The sequence below is a fragment of the Pristis pectinata genome, chromosome 4 (assembly GCF_009764475.1).
Source record: "Pristis pectinata isolate sPriPec2 chromosome 4, sPriPec2.1.pri, whole genome shotgun sequence".
In the NCBI taxonomy this organism is placed as follows: Eukaryota; Metazoa; Chordata; class Chondrichthyes; order Rhinopristiformes; family Pristidae; genus Pristis; species Pristis pectinata.
In genome coordinates this window covers 30,850,710-30,869,008 of record NC_067408.1, presented here as the reverse complement: position 1 = coordinate 30,869,008, position 18,299 = coordinate 30,850,710, and the positions used below count along the sequence as shown (strand labels likewise).

The 18,299-nt window shown below is 39.5% G+C and overlaps 1 protein-coding gene across 1 annotated transcript in view; it reads left to right on the top strand.

The window, feature by feature from the left end:
* Positions 1-18,299, top strand: part of rufy1 (RUN and FYVE domain containing 1) — a 35,781-nt gene that overhangs the window by 587 nt on the left and 16,895 nt on the right. Inside the window, exons 2-11 of the mRNA XM_052014857.1 lie at positions 1,446-1,619; positions 1,720-1,837; positions 1,917-2,018; positions 3,855-3,978; positions 6,240-6,304; positions 12,855-12,920; positions 13,166-13,235; positions 13,337-13,438; positions 15,981-16,097; positions 16,398-16,565. Of these exons, the coding sequence (XP_051870817.1) occupies positions 1,446-1,619; positions 1,720-1,837; positions 1,917-2,018; positions 3,855-3,978; positions 6,240-6,304; positions 12,855-12,920; positions 13,166-13,235; positions 13,337-13,438; positions 15,981-16,097; positions 16,398-16,565 (1,106 nt within the window). The remainder of the gene's footprint in view (positions 1-1,445; positions 1,620-1,719; positions 1,838-1,916; positions 2,019-3,854; positions 3,979-6,239; positions 6,305-12,854; positions 12,921-13,165; positions 13,236-13,336; positions 13,439-15,980; positions 16,098-16,397; positions 16,566-18,299) is intronic.

Here is an 18,299-nt window from a genome sequence, read left to right as displayed (position 1 = left end):
CAGGGCAGGGGGTTGGGTTGGAAGACGGTCCGTGGTCCTGGGCCGTGTCCTGATGACTCTCCGTGTCAGCTGCCGTGGAGCTGTCCGGCGGGGAGGCCAAAGGTACTCGGGCTGACAGACCAGACATTCGCACCATCTACCCTGGGACAGCTGTCTCTGAAAATGAGTTTCATCTGAGGTTCTGATGATTTAAAATTAGTTCGATGTCGGCAATCGAACTGTCCAATTTTTATTTTAATTGATAGTACAACAAATTATGCAAGTAACGTATTTAATTTAGGGAGGGATGAGTCTATTTAAACTCGTATTCGAAATTACAGTGATTTGCATTTATGTAGCCCCTTTTATTGCCTCCGGGATCTGGTAGCCATTGAAGTACTAATGAAGAACAGTCCTGTAGTGTAGGAAGTGTGACTGTTAATTGGGCACAGCTGAGTAGGTGTAACTACAATGTGACAGTGTGCAGATAATCAACATTCATTTTGAAAATGTGCTTTGGGAAATAAATATTGACCTATATACTGCAATATCTCACCTGCTCTGAAAGTGCAGTGGCATTCACTGTACTCTACTGAATGTCACTTTAGATTTTTTTTTGTGGTCCATTTTCTGGTGTACCCGTGTTCCTTGGAAAATTTAAAAGACGTTTAAAATCTACACTTCCATTTCATCTTTAATTGGATCATAAAAGCCATGGGTGATTGATACTGGCTGTGAAGTGAGGGGGGAATTGTTGACATTTTTTTGGATAAAACTTTGAACTTAAATGTGTGCAAAACAAACTGAGTGGATTTATAAACTGTTGATGTTAACTTAATTGGTGCATCAGCAATATTAAATATAGTGTTGCATTATTCTCTGAGACCAAGTTTTTCTATTCACCACTGATGAAAAATGTGTTAAGAGATGAGAATAATTAAATACTGGTCAAATGCCAGAGGAAGTGAGTAGTCTAGCAATCAGGGAAAGAGAAATGAACTGTCTCAGCAAGAAGTGGGGGTGCAAGCTAGAGAGGGATTAGTTTATAAAAAGCAAATTAATGTGATACTAGAAGTCTGAAATATAAAAGGAAAATGTTGCACTTAGCGGGTCAGGCAGTCACTTTAGAGGGGAAGAGTTGAAGTTCCAGATTAAAGTGGTCATTGACGTGAAACTAATTCTATTTAATTTTCCACAAGTGATGGTTGACCCACTAACTACTTTGTGCATTTGTTTTATTTTAAAGATTATTGTGCCTTTAAGTATGCGAATTGCTACGTCACAAAACTAGAGAGAACTTGTCACGTGAGGTTAGGGTGCATGTTTTAAGATAGTACCATCAGCGATGTGCAACGCATGGAAAATGTGTTCATTTTCTCACAATGTTAAGATGATTATGGTTTTATCATAATAAATCTTGCTAAAGAAATGCAATTTCTAATCAGTTGATATATTCATTTATATAGATCTGAGTGAACATATGAAAAATGAACGAGTCAACCTCATGAATATGATGAAACTTAGTATTAAAGTGCTTATCCAGTCTGCACTAAGCCTGGGAAGAACTTTGGATGCTGATTACCCACCTCTTCAGCAGTTCTTTGTTGTAATGGAGCAGTGTCTCAAACATGGACTGAAAGGTACCATATGCCTTTTTCATTGACAAAAAAGGGTGTTACACTTTAATTGGCAGAAGTACACAAGATCCATATAACATTATATTCTTTTAATCTCTTGCAGTAAAGAAGACTTTTCTTGGACCAAACAAATCATTTTGGGGTCCTCTAGAACTAGTGGAGAAGCTTTGTCCTGAGGCTGCTGAAATAGCAGCAAGTGTCAGAGACCTACCAGGGCTTAAGTGAGTTTGTGAATATTTTTCTGTGATGTAATACTTTTTTTTGAATGGGATCATTTATATATTTTTTTTTACTTTGCAGAACTCCAATTGGAAGAGGGAGGGCATGGCTTAATCTCGCTCTAATGCAAAAGAAAATAGCTGATTATTTGAAGGCCTTGATTGATCGGAAAGATCTACTGAGGTGATCTTGGCTTTTTTGTATGAAGTCTGCTTTTGCTTGGATGGAACTGGCAACTATAACTGCAATGGAGAAGCTATAGAAGGTGGTATGATTTCTGGGACAATTTGATTAGTCATGTTACTGCACAGAAATAGGCCACCTCCTATCAATTTTTGCACGTGTTTTTCCCTCTATAATCCTGTGCTTTGAACATAACCTTAACATTTTTTTTTGAAATAACTAATTTATGGACTTGGTTTCAACAGATTGTTAGATTGCTGGTTCAAACCTGTATTTCTGAATAGTTACTTTCCAATTGTCTTTGCTCATGTTTATTTTGTGACATATGAAATGAGAATAAGAACGTCATTCTGTCAACTTGAATTATTAAAGATTCTTCAGCCTTTGCCTAACCCTCAGCATAGTACCACTTAACAAGTTAAAGAATTTTTTTCATCTACACCACTATCCCATGTGTCGATCATTGAAGGAAAACGTATTGACTAGATTTAACTTGTTTCCTTTTCCATCTCTTGTAATTTGGTTAGCCATTTCCCTTTTCATGTTAATCGTTGTGCATCCTTGAAATCACCAGTTGTTATCCTTTTTTTTTAGTTTTTGATATTGTAAGAGCCCCCAAAATCTGAGTACTTCAATTCTAACTTTGAATATCAGCCTATTCCTTCTGTGCTATCTAACCTGAACAGGTACACTTTGCTCATAACTTGTGCTGATTTCTACTCATGTTTTTTTTGTGTGGTACAGTTTATTAGCTATTATCTGCAGTGATTGAAGAATTTTATTATCATTATTATTCTGTGGGGACCCTGAGATCTGAAACTGTTAAGTTAATGCAGTGGATCCAATATTGTCTCTGGATGCCCCATTCATCAATATTTCTCTCCATCATAGCTTGCTAATAGCCTTTGTTCTTTGTTTGTTGGTATATTATTGACAAGGTGGTCCTGTTAGATGTTAGGAATTGGATGAGTGGGAAGTGCCTCTGGCACCCATTGTGCCTGTTGCTACGTGGTTTTCTTTGGACTGATGTATTTACGGAATCAAAGACCTGAGAAAGGTGAATTTCCTCTTGAAATTCTGTTAACAATAGTAAAATGACATGTACTCAGCAGCCTTCCAAATCTATGTTATCTTCCCAATAAATATTTTAGCTTTAAAATTTAATTTGATTACTGTCAGTAATCACTCCCACCATTAGTCCTATACTCCTGTTCTGATGGGTCCTGTGCTGCTGCTGTCTCAATTTTGGAAGAGCAGTAGCTGGAAGCTACACATGGGTTGTTTCATCAGGATCGTTTCCACTGATATCATGTGTTACTTGGACTGCATCATTCAAATCATTATTTTGATATTGAGTCAGATTCTACCACTCACCAACACACTTGGTGAAACTTATAGTGGCCAATTAGCCTACCAGCCCACATATCTTTTGGAAGTTGGAAGAAACCAGAGCATGAGCATGCTGCATGCAGCACTGGATATCAGGACTGAATCTAGGTCTCTGGAGATGTGAGGCAGCAGCTTTACTCATTATGCCACTGGACCACCCTTAAGAATACTTGAAGGATGCTTAAAAATAGCCAGGTTCTTTCTTGGGTATTGGAATGTTTAAGAACTTTGTTTTATCTGAAATTAGAATCTACAAATACAACTTTGCTTGTTTTTACTAGTGTTAGATTTCCTTACTGAAGTGGAAGCTTATAGTATAGTCTTTTAAGGAAAAAATTGTGCCTCTTTGTCATATTAATGCTGTTTTGTAATAAAATGGCTTGGTTAAATTAAGTTTTCAAGTTTTGATGTACTACGTGAATTAATACAAGTATTCTTCTAATATAGTGAATTCTATGATACAAATGCATTGATGATGCATGATGAGGGAGCAGTTATTGTTGGTCTCCTGGTGGGCCTTACAGTTATCGATGCAAATCTTTGTTTAAAAGGAGAAGATTTAGATTCTCAGGTAATATTCATATATAATTTTGAAGAGGAATTGTAAATGTTACATCAGCATTATGGAGCATGCATGATATTTCTTTCATGAATAGCTGCTTTGACTACTTGTATCCATCTGATTATTTTGAAAGATCCTGTGATACAAAGCCTTGCTTATTTATTAATCCAGAGCAGAAAAAAATTATTATGCAGCAAACACCAATGAGCCTAAAACATGGTCAATAACATTGTTTGTTGTTATCATTCAATTCTGAAATTGGGAATTTAATTGAATATTTTTAATTTGCAATTAAAATATTAACTTCAGAAGAATATGCTGGTTTAAGAATCAATGCTTTAAGAGCTCAATGGCCAGCAGGACTATTAACTTGTTACTATTGCGTGTACTAAGCAAAATGCCATTTTTTGTGTGTACAAAGTTTTATTGTCTCCTAATGTTTAATGTGCACGTTAGTTGATAAGAAGGAATGAAGATGTTTATTCTCTTTCCACATCATTTTACCTTTGAGCTAATTGACTCATTTCCTTTGCTTGAACATTGACTCTTTCAATTCTTTTTAAAGTTACTTGTCATGCATGAATGTGGACCATCTGTTCACTGTAAATATGGGTGCTATCAAAAACTTTGGCAAATAATTTTTTGAAGCATCGTAACAATTAAAAACTGAAATGTTTCTTGAATGGAGAAATTTACAATTATAAATGGAAAAATAGGAAACGCTCAAGTCAGTCAGCATCTTTTGAGAATAATGCAGTTGATTCATCAAATTAAAGCCTACTTAAATAACTTAATCTATTTCTTCTATCGGGATATGCCTAGACATGTTTAATGTACGTTTTGTTTTCATAAATATAAGTTCTGAAACTTAAAAGCAAATTATGGTGGAATATGTACAACAGTTCTGTTAGCAACTGCGAAGAGGAGTAAACTTTCAAGAATTAAGAGGCGGGTACATTTACAACATTTAAAAGATATTTGAAGAGGTTCATGGATATGAAAGGTTTAGTGTTATGGGTCAAAAGCAGGCAAATGGGACTAGCTCCAGAAAGGCACCTTGCTTGGCATGGATGAGTTGCTTGGGCCTGCTTCTGTGCTGTTTGACTGACTAATTTACACCAAGGAAATTTCACAGCAGCAATTTGGTTCAAGTTAATTTCTGTGACACAGTTTCACACTACCTTATTTTAGCACAATGAGATTTTAATTTTGAGTCTGGAATCTTGATTTTTAATGTTGGAGATACCCCAATAAGAGCTCTGGGTACCAGTCCATAGCTCCCTGAAAGTGGCAACACAAATAAGTAGGATGGTAAAGAAGACGTACAGTATACTTGCCTTTATTGGTTGCAGCATTGAATATAAAAATTGTGAAGTCATGTTGCAGCTGTATAAAAACTTTGGTTAGAGTGCATTTGAAGTATTATGTGCGGTTCTGGTCACTGCATTACAGAACGGATATGGAGGCTTTGGAGAGGGTACAAAAGAGGTTCACCAGAATGTTGCCTGAATTGGAGAGTATTAGCTATAAGGAGAAGTTGGACAAACTTGGATTGTTTTATCTGGAGTGTTGGAGGCTGAGGGGTGACCTGATAGAAGTATGTAAAATTATGAGAGGGATAGATAGTGTTTTTCCCAGGGTGGAATTGTTAAATACTAGAGGGCATGGATTTAAGCTGAGAGGGGGAAAGTTTTAAAGGAGATTTAAGAAGCAAGTTTTTTGTTCTAGGGTTGAAGGTACCTAGAAGCTGATGGAAGCAGATAGCACCATTTAAGAGGCATTTAGACTGGCAGGATATGGGGGAATATAGACTATGTATGGGCAGATACAGTAGATTAGTTTAAACTGACATCATGGTTGATGCAGATATTGTGGGCTGAAGGGCCTATTCCTGTGCTCTGCAGTTCTATGTACAATGAATGCAGGGAAAATGTGCCTGAAATCAAGTGTCGGGAATAGTCTGGCAGGGATGATTGTTTAGATTGGGCAAACTTGGATACATTGATTGAAAAAAGGGAGAATTTTCGGACCTTTTGTGATTTTTATGCCAGTTCATACAAGGATGTTGATTAGTGACTTTGTGGTAATTCTCAGCTTGTGCTAAGACATTTTCTTTTTGTGGATTTAACTTTGAATGTTGCCTTGTATATAGACATTTTGCATTCCAGTACTAATGGTACCCTGCAGGTTTTGATAAAGACAGCAGAGAATAAATCTGTTTTTGTCATCAAGAAAGCTGATTTGATTTTAAATTTTCTGGTTTTTTTCAGGTTGGTGTGATTGACTTCTCACTGTACTTGAAGGATGGAGCTCCGGATCGTGCTGACATCAAACAGTGAGTAATCAGATAAATTGACTATATCAGCTTTTAAACTATTGTGCTTTTATCAGGGTTGCGACAAATTCTTTTCCTTTTTTGCACATGACTCTGTAAAAGAGCTAAAGATCACAAGACACAGGAGCAGAAGTAGGCCATTTGGCCCATCGAGTCTGCTCCATGAGCTAAACTAAAAACTATTCCTATCTAGCCCCAACTTCCAACCTTATCCCTATATCCCTTGATACCATGACTAATTAGATATCTATCTCCTCAAATGCCCCCAATGATTGGGCCTCCACAACTGTGCGTGGCAAAGAATTCCATAATTTCACTACCCTCTGGCTAAAGAAATTTCTCCTCATTTCTATTTTAAACCTGTACCCTCTAATTCTAAGATTGTGCCCTCTAGTCCTGGACCCACCCACCAAGGGAAACAGCTTAACCACATCTACTCTATCCAGTCCTTTCAACATTCAAAATGTTTCTATGAGGTCCCCTCTCATCCTTCTGTACTCCAGTGAGTACAGTCCAAGAGCTGACAAACGCTCGTCATAAGTAAGCCCTTTCATTCCAGGAATCATCCTCGTAAATCTCTTCTGAACCCTTTCCAACATCAGTACATCCTTCCTAAGATATGGGGCCCAAAACTGGACACAGTATTCCAAATGAGGCCTCACCAGTGCTCCATAGAGCCTCATCAACACTTCCCTAGTTTTATACACTATACCTCTGGAAATGAATGCCAACATGGCATCCGCTTTCTTTACCGCTGATCCGACCTGGTGGTTAACCTTTAGGGTATCCTGCACGAGTACCCCCAAGTCCCTTTGTACTTCTGTACTTTGAATTTTCTCCTCATCTAGATAATAATCTGCTCGTTTATTTCTTTTTCCAAAGTGTACAATGGCACATTTCTCAACATTGAATCTTATCTGCCATTTCTTTGCTCATTTTCCTAAACTATCTAAGTCTCTCTGCAACCTTCCTGTTTCTTCAGTACTCTACTCCTCCACCTATCTTGGTGTCATCTGCAAACTTAGCCACAAAACATTTAGTCCATCATCCAAATCATTAATGTACAAAGTAAAAAGAAGTGGCCCCCAACACTGACCTCTGCGGAACACCACTGGTAACTGGCAGCCAACCAGAACAGGATCCCTTCATTCCCACCCTTTGCTTTCTGCCAACCAGCCAATGTTCCACCCATTCTAATATCCTACCTGTAATTCCATGAGCTCTCGTTTTATTAATCAGCCTCTTGTGCGGCACCTTGTTGAAGGCCTTTTGAAAGTCTAAATACACAACATCCACAACCTCTCCCTTATCCACCCTACCTGAGATTTCCTCGAAAAGCTCCAATAGGTTGGTCAAGCAGGATCTTCTCTTCACAAAACCATGCTGGCTTGGACCCATCCTGTCATGCATCTCCAGGTATTCCATAATCTTGTCCTTGAGGATCGACTCCAATAATTTTCCCACCACCGATGTCAAACTAATAGGTCTGTAATTTCTTTTATGCTGCCTCCCACCTTTCTTATACAGCAGAACTACATTTGCGACCCTCCAGTCCTCCAGAACCATGCCGGAGTCTATTGATACCTGGAAAATTATCACCAATGCCTCTGCAATCTCTAAAGCCACCTCCTTCAGAAGCCGGGGGTGCATCTCATCCGGACCGGGAGACTTGTCTGTTTTCAGTCCATTTAGCTTCCCTAGCACCTTTCTAGTGACCTTGACTGAACTCAGTTCTATCCCCTGAGACCCCTGATTATCAGGTATATTGCTGATCTCCTCCACAGAGAAGACCGATGCAAAGTACTCATTTAGTTCCTCTGCCATCTCTCTGTTATCCATTATAATCTCTCCCGCACCATTTTCAATTGGTCCTATATCAACCCGCGTCTTTCTTTTGCTCTTCATATATTTTAAAAAAACTCTTAGATTCCTTTTGAATGTTGTCTGCCAACTTCCTTTCATAATTCATCCTTTCTTTCCTAATGACTTTCTTAGTTTTTTTTCTGTAAGTTTTTAAGTTTCCCAGTCTTCTGTTTTCCCACTAATTTTTGCTTTCTTGCATGCTCTCCCTTTTGCTTTTATTTTAGCCTTCACCTCTCTTGTTATCCACAATTGTGCCATTTTTCCATTCATAATTTTTTTTCTTGGAATATATCTATCCTGCATTTTCCTTATTCCTTGTAGAAATTCCATCCATTTCAGCTCTGCCGTCCCTCCAACTAGCTTGCTTTTCCAATCAATTTGGGCCAGTTCTTCTCTCATGCCACTGTAATTTCCTTTGTCCCACTGAAATATTGACGCATCTGCTATCAACTTCTCCTTTTCAGATTTGAAACTGAACTCAACCATATTGTGATCACTGGTTCCTAATGGTTCCTTTACCTTTAGTTTCCTAATCACCTCAGGTTCATTACACAGCACCCGATCCAAAACAGCTGATCCCCTGGTGGGCTCATCAACAAGTTGCTCCAAAAAGCCATCCCGTAGACATTCCATGAACTCACTCTCCTGAGATCCACTGCCTTCCTGGCTTTCCCAATCCACCTTCATGTTAAAAATCCCCCATAATTATTTTGACATTGTCGCCCTGACACACTTTTTCTATTTCTAGCTGTAACTTTTCGTCCACATCCTGGCTGCTGTTAGGGGGCCTATATATAACTGCTATTATTGTCCTTTTACCCTTGCCATTTCTTAGCTCCACCCATAAGGATTCCACTCCTTCTGACCCTATGTCTCTTCTCTCTATTGATTTTATATCACTACCAACCATCAGGGCCACACCACCCCCTCTGCCTACCCGTCTATCTTTCCTATACACTGTGTACCCCTGGACATTGTTCCCAATCACATCCGTCGTTAAGCCATGACTCAGTGATTGCCACAATGTCATATTTTTTAATCTGTAGCTGTGCCACTAGGTCATCCACTTTATTCCTAATGCTATGTGCATTTAAATATAGTACATTTAGACCAGTATCTGCTACCAATTTTACTGTATCTCTATTGTTCAGCAAATTATCCTGTCTTTTCACCTGCCTGTCCTCCTTACCATCTTCACTGCACACTGTCTTGGACTTGTTCCTATATACCTCTTCCTCTATCCTAACATTCTGGTTTCCTTCTCCCCTGCCAAATTAGTTTAAACCCTCCCCAACAGCTATATTAAACATTCCCGCCAGGATATTGGACCCCTTGGAGTTCAGGTGTAACCCATCCTTTGTGAATAGGTCATACCTCTCCCAAAAAAGGTCCCAATGATCCGAGAATTTAAAGCCCTGCCCCCTGCACCAGTTACCCAGCCATGCATTCATCTGCCTGATCCTGCTACTCTTACTTTCATTAGCACATGGCACAGGTAGTAATCCTGAGATTACTACCCTGGAGGTCCTGCTACTCAACCTTTTTCCTAACTCCCTGTAATCTTCCTTCAGGACCTCCTCTCTTTTTGTACCTATGTCATTTGGTACCTACATGTACCAAGACCTGGCTGATCACCCTCTCCCCTCAGAATATTCTGGACCTGGTCCGAGATATCCCGTACCCTGGCACCAGGGAGGCAACACACCATCCGGGTATTGTTGCCGGGTTCACAGAATCTCTTATCTGTTCCCCTCACTATAGAATCCCCAATAACCACTACGTTTCTCCTTGCCCGCTGGACCACGGCACCAGGCACGGTGCCAAAGTCCCGTTTGCCGTGGTCTTCCTCTGTCGGGTCATCGTCTCCAACAGAATCTAAAATGAGATACCAATTTTTGAGGGGGACCGCTGCAGAGGTACTCTCTACAAGTTCCTTATGGCTTCTGTCTACCTCCTCCTCAAGCTCCCTAATCAGCCAAAGGTCATCGAGCTGCAGCTTCAGGTCCCTAACACGATCCTTGAGGAGCCGCATCTCAATGCACTTTGCGCAGATGTAGTCCTCGGGGAGGCTGGTAGTCTCCCAGGGTCTCCACATCTGGCACTCCAAACATAACACTAATCCCAGATGCATACTGCTATGGCACTGTCTAATGCTACTAAAGTAAATAAACTAGTTAATTACCCTTGCTCTATAAATCTCGCCTCTTACCCATTCTTGCCTAAGCCCGTTGAGCCAAAGCCCAACCACTCTGCTCCCTCTCACTCCACTGCCTGCTCAGAACACTGCCCGCTGGATATGGCCGTCTTTAAACCTCTCGCGCGCTACCCGCTGACGTCATGCGCCTGCGCACTCGAGCCCTGCTCTGTCTGATTAGAGAAAAAAAAATTAAGTCAGACTGCAGAAGCTGAAGGTCTGAAACAAAAACTCAGTGGGCAGGCAATATTTTGTGGGGGGAGAGTTAAAGTTTCAGGTCAATGTCTTTTCTACAATGTGTTCACCCAGTTTACACTTGATTTCAGCAATGTATCAGAGACCACATGGTGTTTACTGAGTGTAATACACTGGATTCGAAGAAATGCAAGTGAATTACAGCTTCACCTAGAACACCTCCAATCAGTCTGTAAGGGTGATCACAGTTTTCCAGTTCCACATTTCTTTAATTTTCTATCCCACTCTGACCTCTGTTTTTGGTTTTGTACAACTATTTCTAGGTAACTTGACATAAGCTTGAGGAATGGAGACTTGTTTTTCATTCCTGTTTGCCAGAACTGGCTAGTTTTGATTAACGGTCATCCACTTTGATTCTTTCTCTTTAGTTTCAGATTTCCAGTAACTGCTGTGTTCTGCATCTTGCAGCTCTTGTGTTTTTTAATTATTCTTTCCAATTGCCCTCATCACATCAAATAGATGGCGCTGAATGCATTGTGTCCACTTAGTCTCCATCTTATCATAAACATTTTCTCCCACCTGCCCCTCTGCAATGTAAAACATCTTTATTTTCTCAGTTTTCCAGTTCAGATGAAGGGTCATTGCCCTGAAACATTAACTTGAGTTCGTATACCTAGAAACAAAGTGCTGGAAATACTTAACAGGTCAGGCAGCATCTTGCAGGGAGAGAAACAGTTTACTCAGATCATATTCAAATTAATTTTCAAGTGATTTGTGGAATGTTATATCTGAATCCTTTCCAAAAGCAATATTTACACCGTGGTTATTGAGTGCTGCTTAGTGGTCCAGAACATCCTCCAGGCAACCTGCCACCCCCAAATGGACCTCCAACTCTGTGCAAACCCAGTGATTACACTAACCTTTTACAGCCATATGGCTGCCATTAACTCTTCAGTTTCATGACTCTCCTACAAGGAGATCGGGCCTTGACTGGTGACTAGCCTTCTCGAAGATGTATCTTGAGGCCTTGCCCCGATGATTGTTCTGATGAAGGGGCACTGACCTGATGCATTAACTTTGTTTCTCTTTCCACAGATGCCAACTGACCTGATGATTCTTTCCAGTATTATGTTATATTTCACATTTCCAGTGTCGGTTTTGTTTTTCAATTTCTTGCACCACTGGCCTTTTGTTTATTTCTCCATATGTTCACATTTTAATTAAGAAAACAATACCTAACTAAGCTTACATTTTTAAATTAAGTTTGGTGATCCCATCAAGTGATGGATTGGCTAACCATGGCTGATGTATTGCAGAAGTGCAGAATAAAACATGTATTTTGCCCATCCATTCAACTTTAAGAAAAGGGGCAGAATGAGAGGTTAGGTGTTTTGGCACCTGACCTCCAGCAGATTCTATATTTCTGCAGTTGTGTACTACAACATTGAAATATGAAATGCACTGACGAACACTGAGGCAAACTAGCAGTTCTTTGCAGAGCCGTCGGTGAGCTGTCAGTGTGATTTGACCTATTTTAGACTTGACTAACTCGCTTAGCTTTGTTTACATTACAGAATTTGTTTTCTCAATTTGCTGACTTAAGTCGTGTTTAATGGGACACGCCTTTGTGTTGCTGAGTGTGGCTAAAATATTTTAATCCTTCGCTGCTATTAATTCCCTTTATTAGGATGGTGCCTACCAGAATTTGTATTTTAAGAGTGGCTGATTTGACTATCTTGAGGAACAAAGTCTGAGAATCAATTAATTGAGTTCCAAAAAACTTAGAGTTACTTCCAAACTTGTATGCACAGATTTCCTCTCCAATCTCTTGAGTGCAGAACTGATCATGCTTGGAAAGGGAACCCATGGGGAGAAAATAGTGTAGACCAGGATGAAAGTAAATTTATGAGAAAACATCAGTTGAAAATGTTTGTCATTGGAAGCTGGATCCAAGATTGTATTTCTGACCCCAAATTGGAACTCGAGTCCAGACTTGCCTTTCATGGTGAGTAAGGGTGAGGGGAGAAGTAATTTTCTGGATAAATATGTCCCACCTTAGATGAAAGGAAAGCTTGAGTTGGTGGATACATTTTTCACTCTTGATTTAATTGGGGGTGGGGGGGGTGGGGGGGGGTTGGAATTTACATACTGTCAGAAATGTATCAGTGGAAATCTTGTACCTGGAAACCTGACTATTCTTGAGAGCCATTCAAGTTGAGTCTGAAATTGGCTATTGGCCATGCTGAGATTGACTTGGATATGTTCCAAAATCCATAATTTCTCCTCCTTGGCCTTCAGGAATACTGAAATCACCAAAATTCTTGACCAGAAACATTATGTGGAAGAGCTCAACAGACACTTGAGGTAAAGCACCTAAAGTCTTTGTCACTGTCTTCATTATCTTGTATACATATTTAAAATTAGATCTCAAATATTTGTCGTAAGTACAGTATTTTTAAAACCATTCAGAAGAATGTAGTGTCTCGAATGAATAAAGCATTGCATTAGCTTCTGTTAGTAACCAATGTAAGCATTTTATTTTGATGTGATGATTTGATCTGTAACAATGTCTTAAACTGATATTTAATTAAATGTATTTCTGTTTCAAGTGGTACAGTTTCTGACCTGCAGACAAAACTGGATTCGCTGGAAAAAATTAATGCAAAACTCATGGAAGAGGTGAATAATACTTACAGACTTTCCTCGTTTTCTTGAAATTTCATTTGAAAATAGGTTTGCATTGAATATGATCTGGCTCTGTACTTTGATATATCTTGCAGCTTGTAGCAGCAAATGACCGAATTCAGTCACTTCAGGAGGAACAGGATCAATTAAAGCAAGAAAATTCATCAATCCTTGAAAGCAGTGAACGTCGAGTAGAGGTTGAGTCATGAATGCTAATTTAATATTCTGAACTGGCCTCTGCTAACCTTTATCAGCTGTAGAAGGGTTATGTGTGGTTTAATAAAAAAGTTACTTACATTTTTCTTAACACAAAATAAACTCCTTTAAGTAAACACCTGGATTAATCAAAAGAAAATGAATACAGGTGACCCCTGCATTATGGTCCTTCAGGTAACATAAATTCACCCTTAGAGTATTCACAAATCACTACCCAAGAATTTGAAAGTGGAATTTGTGTGTTTGCGGGTATGGGTAGAGAAACAAATAAATGAATACTTTTTTTCTCAACTCGTTTCTTGATGCATGCACAGATGACATGGCTTCTTGTTACAGAAAGTCAGGATAGGGCTCTTTTTCCAAGAACACAACTTCCCATAATGCAGAGGTTGCCTGTATGTGTTTTGTTTTAACTTCAGCATATCTCTGACTAACTTGAAGGATGATCAAAACAGTACAGTAGATGTGTGAGGTGTGTGGATTTGACATTCAACAGCATGATGGTTAGAGCACCATAATTGGTCTCAGCAGCACCAGAACATTCACGTGGTTGCTACTTGTGACAGTGCTAAAAAGATGGAGTTTGGATGCTGTATGAGGGCAGGGTTGGGCTTTGTAAAGGCGTGATCAAGGCATGGGTAAGGTGAATAGTCACTGTCTTTCTCTCAGGGTACGGGATTCTAAAACTAGAGGGCATAGATTTAAGGTGAGAAGGGAAAGGTATAAAGGGGACTTGAGAAACAAGTTTTTCGCACAGATGGTGATAGGTAAGTGGAATGAGCTGCCAGAGGAAGTGGTAGAAGTGGGTACAATTACAATGTTTAAAATACCTTGAACAGGTACATGGACAGAAAAGGTTTAGAAGGATGTGGGCCGAATGCAGGCAAATGGGACTAGCTCAGGTAGGCAGCTTGGTCGGCATGGATGATTTGGGTTGAAAGGGCTGTTTCCTATCCAAATAACTCTGATTCTTACTGATACTAATTTCCCCAAAACTCCCACTTGTGCCAAACGTTGAATGGCTACTTGGAATTGTTCGAACCATATTCATCATGAGTTGTCATTCTCAGAAGGAGAGAGGAGAAAATAGATTTTAAAATATGTTTGCAGTAAAAATTAGTTTAAGTGAATTGGGCCCAGTGTTGAATCTCCCATAGTTAAATAGTCTGTTTTACAAGAATGATTAATGACCTATGGGCTGTACCCAGATACACAGACAAGTATCAACTGCTGCTGGAAGATCATCAACTTGGTGAAAGAATCGCTTTAGTCTGCGTGAAACTTGTTGGCTTTCCAGTGTAGGGAGAGGTCCCAAGCGAATGCTGCTGACTGGCACATTCCAAGGTGCAGCAGTATGTGCAGAAGGATGCATTGAAGCTTGGTGCAATCATCTCAAAGGCTCTGTGGGGAAAGACCACAGTCTAAGATACTGCTGCCACTGGACACTGGGGCTGGGTGATTTGTAACAGCCTCTCAAATGCTTCATGGGTGAATTTTTAGAGGAGGAAGATGAGCGGCATTGATGCTTTGTAAGAGAATGTATTGAAGTGATGGCATAATGTAGAGGAAGACCTGTATTGGTTTGTCGTTATTGAGATTACTCAAGTAGTTTATTGTCACATGGACAAGTACATGTATGCACAGGTGCAATGAAAAACTTAATTGCAGCAGCATCACAGGCACATAGCGTCATGTAAGCAGCATTCACAGGACAAACATAAATTGTACACAATTTTTACAAGAGAACACAATTCGAACAAAAAAAAAGTAAAGTCCATTTTAGTGCAAATTGATCAAAGTGGTCATAGTTTTGCTATACTGAGGTAGTGATTAGGGTTTTGCCGGTTGGTTCAAGAAACGAATGGTGAAGGGAAGTAGCTGTTCTTGAACCTGGTGGTGTGGGACTTCAGGCTTCTGTACCTCCTGCCTGGTGGTAGCTGTGAGAAGATGGCATGGCCCGGATGATGGGGACCTTTGATAATGGATGTTGCCACCTTGGGGCAGTGCCTTCTGTAGATACCACCAATGGTGGGGAGGGATGTGCCTCTGCAGCTTCTTGTGTTCCTGCATATTCGAATTGCTGTACCAGACCATGATGCAACCAGTTGGGATACTGCCAACAGTGCATCTGTAGAAGATTGTTAGTGTTCGGTGACAAGCCAAACGTCCTTAACCCTCAAAGAAAGTAAAGACATTTTATATTATGAATAAGTATATATTTGAAATAAAAAGTAATTTGTGAAGTTGGGAATAAACAAATCCCTTTTGTTGTGAGCGGTACTTTACGATCAGTTTTAGCCCTTATTGTCGGGTATTAGCCTAGCAGACGTTTGCATTTCATTAACATTAATGGGTCGGTGGTTTCTCAAAGGAATGTGGATGGCAGGGAGAGAGTGCTGCTTTTAGAAAACAAAGTTAATGCAAAGTCAAGTTGCTACTGTTACTTGATACTCGTATTCTTAAATTGTCTCTTGATGAGATTACTGTCACTATCACTTATAAATTCCTTCTGACATTTACCAGGTAAATAGACAAGATTCTGAAGTAGAGCTGGAAACATATAGGCAGACTCGACAAGGTCTAGATGAAATGTATAATGAAGTCTGGAAGCAACTGAAGGAAGAGAAACGACTTAGAATGGTAAAGGCTGATTATCCTTAATATTTGTCTTGAATTAGTAAATGACATGTAAAACTTGATAGTAAACATTTATTTTTAAATATTAAATATGATTTTAGTTTTAAACTGGCTTAAAGTGCTTTCTGAAATTGGACTTAGCACTGAATATTTTTTGATGCAAATATGAGCATTTTCTGTTTTGATTATTTTGGACAGAAATTCTTATCAATGCAGGAAAAGTAATAATGTCAGAATGTAGGTTTCAAAGCTGTTTGGATCTTTCAGTTCTGTTTTGGTGATTTGAAGAGTTTGATATTTCAGGAACTGGAGAAAGAATTGGAATTGCAAGTGAGCTTGAAGCAAGAAATGGAGACTGCCATGAAGTTACTGGAGAAGGACACTCATGAGAAGCAGGATACACTGGTTGCTCTACGACAGCAGTTAGAAGAGGTGAAGGCCATCAATTTGCAGATGTTTCACAAAGCCAAGGTAAGAAGTGAAGGCAGATGGGTCTCGTATTGACAATCCTTAATTAGCAAGTAATTTCTGAGGGTATGCAGTGTAGAAACTTGTGTGATACAATTGATGACCTTTCCAAGACTATTCTACATTGAGAACATGACTGGATAGTAGGAGTATAGTTCCTGCTTGTGCCTGGAGCTGTGCATTATTCCTTCTGCTTATTCTAAAGCTATTTTAAATTAATGACTCTACTATTGACGTGACTCAAAAGAAAAAAAGCCTTTCCATTATAATACCAGTTCAAGCGCAGTTTCCTCCCTTGATGTTGGGAGAACATTGCTGAATTAGAATACCCCTAGACTGAAAACCTGGACTAATGTTTGATCACCAGAAATGAGTGAGAGTTTGACAGGAACGTATTGGGTATGGGGAATAATTGGTAGATTGGAAATTGAGAAAATGGAGCACTAATGATTACTAGAACCAGCAAAAATGTTTATGCAAGTAATAAATCAAAGCTGCAGTGCTACTAAAATTTTAGAGGCTTGAAATTGGACCTTGCATTTTTAAAAACCTATTGAAGATATGACAGGCATGAGCACTAGGTGTATCAAAATTACGGCAGTGAACATGATGCAGATGGACCAGGTTGTTCTCGTACATGTTTTGCAAAAGGCTTGTATAAACGTACTGAAGTTAATTAGGAGAGCTAAAATATAACATTGCTAGGGAAATTAAATACAAGAGTAGGGGAGGTTTATGCTTCAGTTATATAAGGCATTGGTGAGACTGCAGCTGGAATACTGTGTGCAGTATTGGTCTCCTTGCTGATGGATGAATGTTAGCACATTGGATAAGATGCCATGGCAGGTAATGCTACTGTGCAGATTTGATTTCACGGTTCAGTCTTGAGGCTGGCTGCTGTCTGTGTGAAATTTACATATTCTTACTGTAACTGAATGGATTTCTCCCAGGTACTCCAGTTTCCTCCCACATCCCCAAAGATGTGCTTGTAGGTTCATTGGCTACTGTGAAGATGTGGGTGGTATAAGAATCCTGGGAGTTGATGGGCATGTGAGAGGAAATGGGTTATTGGGAAATAAATGTGGGAATGGGATTGATGGGTAATGCTCTGAGCTAAATGGCCTCTTGTGTTGTTTTCTACACATGAAAGAGGTTGAGAGGTTTACTAGATAGGGAATAGGTTGGTCATCTTATGAGGAGAGGTTGGTCAGGCTGGGCTTGTATCCATTTGACTGAATTGTATAAGATCCTGAAGGGTCTCACAGGGGTGGATGTAGAGAGGATGTTTCCTCCTGTGGGAGAATCTAGAAATGGGGTCACTTTATTTTAAAATAAAGGGTCACCCATTTAAAACTGAGATTAGGTGTAATTTCTTTGAGTGTTTTGAGTCTTTCGAACTCCTGTTCCTGACGGCAGTGGAAGCAGAGTCTGAATATTGTCAGAGTTTGCTTATTGATAAGCAAGGGCGAGTGAAAGGCTACTGTGGGTAGATGGGAATATGGTTGAGGTTATGCTCGGATCAGCCACCATCTTACTAGGTACAAGGTAAGCTTGAGGGCCTGATTGGTCTACTTGTGCTCCTAACGTTATGTACATAGGCTAGTTTTGTTGTTGGGAGAATTTAAAATGGAGCTAACTGCAGTTGGTTTTGATTTGGTTTAGATATTGAAAATAAATGTCCTTAAAAGTAAAGGTTCTGGCATATTTTGAAATCCTATTGTTAGTTCTATTCCATTG